The following is a 9,847-nucleotide window of genomic DNA, read 5'->3' on the forward strand; positions in this document are numbered from 1 at the left end:
ACACACAAATATAAATGTTTTACTTTTTAAAAATGGATTTAATTTCTAGAAAGTTCTGCATTGGCACCTGTTCCTATAGACTAGCTAACGGATCCACAAGTGCTTTCCTTTCTTTAAAAGTGTGCCTCGGTCTTACTTGGGATGAACAGACAGCTAATTGAAGCAAATCTTACTGAAATAACTTCATTCTACATAAACAACCACATCTTTGCCGTAGACAGCTACTCCATCCATGTAGCTTCTCCTTAGCCAGTCACTCACGGACCGCCACTGCTGACCAGAGAGAGGGAAGGCGTCTTTGCATGTCCTAATGCAGGCGTTTGTGAGCTTTGATCCCTTGACTGTCACAGGCTGAACTCAGTGTCCCAGCACAAAGCACGATAGGACTTTGGAGTTGCTGATGTTTGTGCCTTTGCCTTAACTTAAAAGCAGTAAGTCACAGTCACTCAGCTACAGGTGCTGCTCTGCTGGTCCCCCCTGGGGTAGGGAACCAGGGGTAAAGAGCGTACCTGCCCCTCCTGGGATATACCTCTGGCAGCTGTGTTCATCTGCTCTGGCTAACTAAATTGGATCATGAATTTTTTTAAGACTGTATTTTATGTACCTTTGGCTTGGTCAGGGCCTCAAACCCTTGAGACAATGTCTTCTCATTTGTAAAAATCTTTCTGGAAATCTTTCTGGACATTGACACAAAGCAGTTTGAACACAATGGAGAGCAAAGCAGAGTTCATAGCTGCAGGAGCTGACGTGGCCTGAGTTTGCATAATAAGCCGCTCCTACGTAAGTGGAGCCTGATCCCAGCTAAGGACGAGCAGGACACCTGGAAGTGTCCCATTGCCACACGGTGCTTAGACATGACCTGGTCACGGTACCCCATGGAGGTGTGAGAGGGGAGCAGTAACAGTTACTCCCAACGCGTGAAGCACGGGCTTGCCCAGAGACTCCGTCAGAGGATGCTCGGTGGGTTGCTTTATCATTCTTAACTTTCTATAGTGAGCAAAAGGAAGTTTTTTTATAAGAAAAAAAGGCTTCTCTGTCACTTCTAGAACACATCTCCCTTACAGAAGTTTCTAGACATAGAAGCCATATTAGAAGAAGTCAGTGTGACCAAAACAGGATGAGTACAGGGAGAGATAAGGATTTGCTTTGGAGTCCTTGGAGTTTGCAGATGTCACCAGCTGAGGTGGTGGCCCTCCTGGGAACACTGCTCCTCTCGGTGGAAGAGCACTCTGGTGCCTTCCTCACGGTCACCCTTGTGATCAGGAGAGCTCACACAATACATACAACACTGCTAGTGTGCTGCTGCCCATGACAGATGGCACAGAATGGGGCCTAAGCCCGCAGGAAGCAGCAGCTCTGAGACCCACGATATCAACCGTGGGAATTCTCAGGACAGGCTGGGGACCCTAGCTCCTGCCTTTCTCTGTGAGCCACAGGAGTCTCAACATGAAATAAATATTTTTTATGCAAAAACAACCCACGGATGTAGAACAGTTACTGTTATTATGTGGATTCCACAGACTTGTGACCTCTGCTTGAGCTGTGGGCATGTGCGAACAACCGTCCTAGTGTCTGCAACAAGACAAATGAGCTTGTGTGTGTGTGGCCTGTGCTTCCCTCAGCCAGCCCAGGCAGGGGCAGCCCCTGCCTTCTTACCAGCACCGCCCAGAGGGCCTGTGTTGTGTCTCTAGCTGATTGTGGCTTATAGTGAGGGGTCGTCTTCAAGGGGCCTTTTGTTTTCTCCCACAATAAGAAAATTCTGACTACATTCTGCTGAGGACTTGCCTTCACATAAAAAAAAGATCAGGTCCTGGCATAGTGCCCTGGGCAAGACGAAAGAAAGCTAAGAAATTTCTATTAAACCGATTTGGGTTTATGTAGAACTGTGTGTGATTTAGCTGAGCTTTGGTGCCTGGCTCTCTCTCCCTGGGCATCAAAGCATCAGACAGGTCCTAGGGTCATTCGTGTCCAGTCCTCCCTAAGGTCTCACCTTCCTGACTTGTGTTACCCAGGTGGAGATGAAGGCACTGCTCAGCCGTCTGCGGATGCTGCGCAGAAGTGAGTGCCTCTCAGCTATGGATGTGCAGAGAGCGGCTGAGAGTCCCGGTGCAGACTCCAGACCACCTGTGTGTGGGCAGCTGGTCAGGCACGTTCTCCTTAGCCTCTTGCTCTGGACCCCAGAAGGCCATCCGATTGCCTGGGAAGCTGTCACCCATGTAAGTTGTTCTTTTTCCAACCTGTACTTCATATTTACACTCTAAGTGAAAGGTAGATTACCTCCTTGTGGGTCCTGGCCTTTGAGAGCGTAGGCCCAGGGTGCTGCCCAGGGTGTGGAGGTCAGTAGAGCCACAGCTACCACAGACCCGAAACCCTCCTTGCTGTATGAGAAGTACGTGTAAGGGAAGACAGGCCTGCAGAAAGGAAGTGCTACCTTGCCACTACCCACAGCTGTCAGTCACTGCCTCCCTCGTCTTGGGGACGGAAGTCCAGCTCCAGGGACAACATGCTCCTAAGTAGCCACAAGGCCATTCATTAGCTGTAAGAGGTCAAAGAATCTGCTTCAGAAAAAGGTTCAGTTAATAATACATTAGTTCTCTTGTTGCTGTGACAACGTATCCAAGAAAACAACTAAAAGTCAGTGAGTTGTTACATATTTTGTCACTGTGGTAAGAATGGGTGGCAGTGGCTGTCTACCCATGGCACACAGGAAACTTCAGACCAAGATGTCCCTAAGGACCATCCCCCGTGGCCCTTCCTCCAGGCAGTCCCCCACTCCTACGGTTTCCAGAACTACCAGCCCAGTGTCCCATGAAGCCCATGAAGCTTTAAGGAAGACAGACTGTCTAAACCACAGCAGTTTGTTAGAGATCCTTAGGCACACAGGGCACGGCGGCTGTGTAAAGCGGTCAGTCAGAAGTGAGTCCCATTTGTGACACAAGACTTTGCAGTAACGTTTTGACTATGACACCAGAGACAATGAAAGGGAAAGACAGATGAATTGCCTGCCTGGAAGTTTAAAGCTTGTGTATCAAAGGCTGATACCCGAGTACAAGGGTGATGCAGAGTGGAAGGAAGTCAGGGCCGGGATGCATCTGGCAAGAGTCGTGTGACGGCAGAGAAGGGTGAAGGAACGGGACAGACTCTTCTCCAAGGAAGATGTGTGAGTGCTCAGAGGCACCTGTGAGCTGCGTGCCCACGGCAGGGCAGTCACCACTCACTCCTGGAGCTGGCCACCGCAGAACACGGAAAGCGACACTGAGAAGCAGAGTGGCATCTTCAGGCAGTCATGCAACCACTGTAAGGAAAGTGTAAGGAAGGTGATCCTGTCCCAGGTCTGTCCCCGAGAACTGCTGTCAGAGGCGTAAACAGGTGTCTGTGTGACGGTTTCCAGCTGCGGACAGCAGTAAGCAGGAATGCACGACTGGATAAACGTAGGTGCCCGTGCAGACATGCCATGTAGTATCCTTTGGCCTTGGAAGGGAAGGCGTTTCTGCCACCTGGTACACCACGGATGGACCCTGAAGGCTCTGTGCTGTGTGAAATCAACCAGTTGCACAGAAAACTCATACCGGGGTCCTCCTGCCTGAGTCTGATCCTGGGCCGGGGCAGGGTGGGGCGGAGGCTTCACAGGGCTGGGGAGCTGGTGTCTGACCCGTGCAGGGGTGAGGTAGTACAACGTTGTGAACATAGGAGTGCAGGCCTGGAGTCCCAGCATATGCGAGGCAGAGGCAGGAGGATCAGGAGTTCAGGGTCATCCTCAGCCACACAGTGAGTTGGGGGCCAGCCTGAGCTACATAAGATACCATCTCAAAAAAAAAAAAAAAAAAAAAAAAAAAAAAAAAAAAAAACCAAAGGTGAAACACAACAGGAGTTTTATTTTCAGTTTTTAAAAATTGTTAACATATTGATGAAGTTTTATAAACAAAATAAATAGAATTCATGCAGCCAGCAACCCAATCAAAAAAGGGCTTTTCCCTTTCCGCCTGGGTCTCTGTCTGGATGTGAACACGGGGAGAGTCAACCAAAGACAGGTGTCAGCCCATCACACTTCATCTCGCACGGTGGGCCGGCGGCATGCTGCGCAAAGGTCCAGTATTGCAGTTACGAGTAGGTCTTGACTTAATGATTAGTTTCCCAGCTACAGCTTAAGTGTTCAGTGATGGCGTGTTAATCGGATTGACTGGGAATCCACTCACAACGTGGACACAGCAGAGTTGTCACCAGAGGACACAGGGCGGATGCAGTCCACTGGAAGCCTGAGGATGCGTGTGGCCTGCGATCACCAGCCAACTAACTCCCTGGCAGGCCTGAGGCAGTGGCTGTGGCAGCTCACCGGCTGGGGAAGTCAGGCGTGCATGCTCACCTGTGTCACGTGGTGAGAGGGACACTTGGCGTGGTCTCCTGGATTCCTTCTCTTGTTGATGCAATAGAGAGCAACTGGGGAGGCACTTTATTCTGTCTCAGTCACAGGAGCAGGAGCTGGCACGCAGGCTGCCCGGAATGCCTGTACTCGCCTAGGCCAACCTTCTTATTCAGTCTAGGGCCTCGGCCTGTGGAATGGCACCACTCGTGTTTAGAACGGGCCTTTCCCACTCAGTTAAACTTAGTGTACGCAACTCCTCACCGGCTTGCTTATATCCCATTAACCATCAACTGCCACACACAGAACAATAGCAAAATGATAGTCCAGGTGTCATCAGAGGAGAAACGTTAGACACACCCCAGGTAAGGGACATTGCACACAACTTCTAGTCCTCTCCAAGGTGGCCAGAACAAGACTCTGGAACCTTCAGAGCCAAGAGCGAGAGGAGGCAGGATTGTACGCTGTGTCCTGGATGAGATTCTGGAGAGCACAGGACTGGGAAGATGTGGGCCTCACTGAGTCACAGGGACACAGCATGGACAGACAGGAGCTCTTCCAACTGTGACAATGGCTGCTTCTGAATGAGGGAAGTGGCGAGGCTGACCTTCCAAGGCCACATGACCCCCGTTCTTCCTCGGTCCTGTCATCCTCACTGACTACAGGGGCCCAGGTCACGCTGCCCACTCCTCATGGGCAGACGTCTGCGAGGGGAGTCCCGCTACAGCACTAACCACTGATGGGGCCCGATCCCGCTCTCTGCTCAGCTGCACCCGGCAGAGCAGCCACAGAAACAGTCAGTCCAACTGCAGTATCGTACAGCCTGCCTTTACAGGAGGCTTGGCGCTGGGCTTCTGGCCCCTACCCCAGTCCATGGCAGGAGTCACCTACCTACAGCAAAAGGCATGTCTGTAAGAGCGCTGTGGGTGTGTCACCACCTGAGGGCCCTGTCCTTGGGGCAGATTGAATGTAAACTCAGAGGGCTGGCATAGAGCGGCCTTCAGGCATGTTGTCTGCCCTGGGCCTCAGTGCTAGCTTTGGAGAGCTGGGCTAAAGGCCGCAGGCGGGAACTGGAGCAAGCAGTAGCCCGGCCCTTCCACTTTACCACTGTCCCTGCAGGCACAGCTCCCCAACCGCAGCCTGGGGAGAGGCTCCCGGTTCTCTCATGGGCTTCCCTTTCTGGCTTCCGCCTTCTGAGTGGCCACAGACATCAGTGGCCCTCTGCTCTGGCTTCTTCTTATGTCTCTGCCCCGGGATGCCACATGCTTCCTCTCTGACTGGCGCTAGGATGAGTGTGCTTACAGCAGCGGTTTGTGTTCTGAGCCTTCTCCACCCTGCCCGCCCTCGGTGCATTCTCGTTACCTCCTCTCGTCTTCCACTGCAGTTCTCTCCCGCATCAGTCTGAGATGGAGAGACCGGCTCTCAGGTTGCTGCACTTCCTGTGCTTGACCCCCTGTCCAGACTGCAGCGGGCTCGTTCCTGTGTGACTCCATGCCTAGGAAAGATGTGCGCTTAGACTGCAACGACTGCCTGCCTGCCTGAGTGGGAGGCAGGTTAGACCTATGTCACATCTTTAAGACACCTAGGGAGGGATGCACTGAAAAGAACAGCCTACAATTAAGGTCACCGCAGCACCAAATGTCGGTGACTTTTGAGTCTCAACCTGGCAGTGCAGATACTGAGATTGCCGCTCTCCCTAGCTGTCCTTACTTTACTGGTGGCCAGAGTAGGACCAGGAAGGAGGGTCGGGCTCTGGGCCTGTGAGGGCAACCCTAGGGTGGCTGTTCACCCTGGAGAAAGGTTGATGAGACAAGAAGAGGAAGCTGGGCTGAAGCTAACCCTGCAGGCTCTGTGTATGCCTGACACACAGCACCTAAAAGGAACCTAGTCAACGTCCTGCACAGATCATGTCCTGGGGAAGATGATACTGTCAGTGAGCAAGGCCGTTAGCGTTAAATGACCACTCCCTCTGCCGCTGCTCTGTAGGTGGGCGGCCCAGGAATGTCACCTTCCGGCTGCCTGTGTGGAAGGTGCTGCCTGCTCCTCACAGCACATAATCCCAGTCACAGCACATAATCCCAGTGTGGAGCTTGGTCATCAGGAAGTGGTCCCCTGTAGAGGGAGGGGCTCCTGGGGACAGACATGGCTTGATAATCACCTTGTGAAAAAAGCAGAAAGGAACCCGCTCCCCCCCTGCCCGCAGCCTCACGGTGAGTGGAAGCTGGGCAGAGGGAGGGGTCTCTCTCTTCATCTTTCCTTCCTTCCTCTTTGCAGATGGCCCACACGGACGCTCTAACCCATGAGATTGTTGGCTTTCTTGACCAGACTTTGTACAGATCGGAGCATCTTTGTTCCGAAGCCTCAAGGAAACTGGCCAGAGCGCTCCTGCAGGAGCTTGGAGCTCAGGTCTAGCAGGCGGCACAGGAAGTGTGAGGGCCTGTGTCGGGTGCCAAGGAGGTCCATCAGAGTTATGTAGGGCAGACGCCCAGCTCACCAGTTAAGTTCCAGTCTTGGGCGAACCCTCATATCCACACAGCCTTGCATGGTGGCAGCTGGCATGGGCTGAGTACTGACTCCCTTTATCCTGCCCTCTGACGACGCTGCCAGCGATGGGGGAGATGCCCTGTAGCCGGAGACTGCACCACACGGATGGCACCTGCCTCCTTTGCTCCTCAGTGCAGAAATGCTATGGTGCATCCACTGTAGCCGAGGAAACAGGGGTGGCAAGAGAAGGGTCAGTACTTTTCCTCCCCCCAAGCTCCGAGAAGGCAAAATACATAAATAAATAAATAAATAAATAAAACTGCTTCTTGGATGGCCCATGTCCAGTAAAACAGAGGATTTGGGAACTGAAAATTAATGTCTCTCTTCTCCACTTGCTGTATGTAGATGGGAACACTCCGTGTATCTGTCCTGTTCTCTAGCGACAATGTACATAAGCAGGCACTGTGTGAGCAGAGCCCACCACGCTGCAGTCCTGTAGACTTGCTAAGAACCCTCACCACCCCACGTGCTGGCCAGCTTCAGTGCTCAGAACATCCCACCTGGGAATGGCTGCAGTCATAGTGACTACGTAGAGGCTCTGTGAAGGACGCTCTGCCTTTTCTCTTGCATTTGTGCAGCCAGGAAAACACTGACCAGCACGTGCTTGTGCAATCCCCATCTTTTACCCACCTGCCGGTGGGCCCACTGTATTGCCAAGCTGTTCACAGGAAGGTGGGGCTGTACTTTCTACCTTTTTAATTCTAAATTTTAAAAAAATGTACTTATCTCCCCAAGAGCAGAAAACTTCCCCCTCCTACCTGGGGTAGCTTCAGGTCTTACGAACCTCAGGCCTGGCTTGGAAAAGAGCAGTCGTGGCTTATCTTCAGGGCAAGCTAGGAGTCTATCACCAGAGAAAGAAAAATAACTGGAAGGCAGATAGATGTGTGTGTACTCAGAGTTGTGTTTCATGTTTCCTGTAAGCCAAAGTTGACTATAACCACACTAAACTCAGACTGTTGCTGAGTTACTTTCCATTCTCAGTAAGAAGAGCACACAGCACACACTCAGTCCCTCAGTAGCGAGGAAAGATAGAGTCATGTCCACTCTGCTCCCCTATGACTCACTTCACCCAGACGGATCAGGCTGGGCAAAGTGTGCCAAGCACCGTGAGTCAGCTTCCTGGGTGCTCGGTCACCTGATGTGGCATACCCAGACATTTGACCACAGACAAGGAGTCTCATCTGAGGCCCAGGCAGCCAGCTCTTTGTAACGGTGTTTAGGTTCTCAACTACATCCACCTAACGGTCTGGTATCCAGGGATAGAGCAAGCCAGGTCTACAGGGGCCTGAGGAACAAGTCCCATGACACAGACCCAGAGATGCTGAGTGGTTGGCAAGGCACCTTCTAGTGGTAGGGAACCCAGGACAAGTGTGGTCGGAAACGTGAGAACTGGGCAGATGCTTCCCCCTCTTTCCCTCCCGAGCATTCCAACCTGAATGTGGCACTGCCCCTACCTGGATAGCCAGTGTTAACATCCAGTCTTTATGAATCACCACAAAGCCATTCACAGCCCCCTCCAATGTTAAGACTAAATACACTCCAAAAAACCAGACCCACATTTGTTCCAACCCCAGGCCAGAGGAGCATTCCTCCTGAGCCATGTTCCTCTAACTCTTTTGGGCACATACCTCACACACTCTGCATTTGGGTGGGAAATGTGTGCTGTGATACTGAAAGCACTGTACTGGTCTGCAGAAATGAGTCTACAGGGGTCCACCAGGACTCTCCTTTGCAAGCAACATAGTCAACAGAGCATGGGTGTGGGTGTACCTGCCCCTACCAACCCGCAGAGCTGTGTGGCAGCTCTAGCTTTGGCCCTCTGCAGGTGGCCCTGGCAAGGACAAGGACCTTGTTCCTGGTTCTTTCAGACAGCTCTGGCCTCCACACTTGTGACAGGAAGGTGGGTCCTGAGCTGACCCCATAGCTGTGGCCTAAAATACACAGAAAAGATCTACATCGAGGGAGGCTCCCATGGCTATCCCAGACCCAGGAAACAGCCCAACAGCCAGAAGGATGGGTAGACGGGATGTTGGCCAGAATTCCTTCTCAAATGAGGTATAACCAATGTGGGTTGCCATAATTTGCTGTAGGGCTGTGCTAGACATGAACCAACATGTCCAGGCATTCCAAATACCACACCCGGCAGAGGACCACAGCTATGAGCAGGTGGCACATCCTGAACGATGTCCTACAGAAATTAGGTTCAGTAGATGTTAGTAGAATTACACAACCTGAGTCCAGAAAATGTGTGCAAGAATGAACTTCCAAGAATGGCTGGGAAGGTTCTGGAATCAAGGTATAAGGGCAATGAAGTATTCCACATACTGCCCTGAACCCACATGCCCCATTCATGGAAGGCAGGTTCTTGGTGAGCAAGCGAATGGGTTAAAAACATTGAGGATGAGGGAACTGCCTGCCACGGTAGCCAGTGCCCTCCTGTGGCTCCCACTGCCAGCCACTTCTCAAGCTTCATGCCTTCATCCACAAATGGGTCTCACTGTATACTGGGCCAACATGTCCACACGGCTGGTGACACATGGGGTCTCCTCCCTACTCACCGTCATTCCTCCTATCTATCGCTGCCCTGCCTTTGCTCATGCCCTCTCCTTGCAGGCAGCCACATCATGCTCTAGACCAGACCTGAACACTTCTACCGCTGGCGCACACACTCCACAGTCCTAGTCCCAGGGCCACCGTTCTGTCTTGCACTGTCCCGTGTTCCCTCCAGGGAATCTGGTTGATTCTGTCTCTCGTCACTCGCTGTCATGGTGTACGTACCCTCATCTCCTGTACAGCTGGGACTCAGCACACCCCCGAAGCCCTTCAGCCAGCAGGCAGGTGGTTCTGGGGACTCCACTAAGGAAAGCAGGCCAGCATCTTCCCCCACAGTCCGCACTCACTGGATGGGAAGGCCCTAGGCATCTTTGCTATGAGGCAAAGAAA

General features: G+C 52.2%; 1 protein-coding gene across 1 annotated transcript in view; it reads left to right on the top strand.

Moving 5' to 3' along the window:
- Fancc (FA complementation group C) overlaps positions 1-6,797 on the top strand; it is a 91,728-nt gene extending 84,931 nt beyond the window's left edge. Inside the window, exons 13-14 of the mRNA XM_051194141.1 lie at positions 2,013-2,216; positions 6,635-6,797. Coding sequence (XP_051050098.1) covers positions 2,013-2,216; positions 6,635-6,772 — 342 coding nt within the window. The 3' untranslated portion in view covers positions 6,773-6,797. The remainder of the gene's footprint in view (positions 1-2,012; positions 2,217-6,634) is intronic.
- The last annotated feature ends 3,050 nt before the right edge of the window (positions 6,798-9,847 follow it).

The sequence above is a fragment of the Phodopus roborovskii genome, unplaced genomic scaffold, assembly GCF_943737965.1.
Source record: "Phodopus roborovskii unplaced genomic scaffold, PHOROB, whole genome shotgun sequence".
NCBI classification, from domain to species: Eukaryota; Metazoa; Chordata; class Mammalia; order Rodentia; family Cricetidae; genus Phodopus; species Phodopus roborovskii.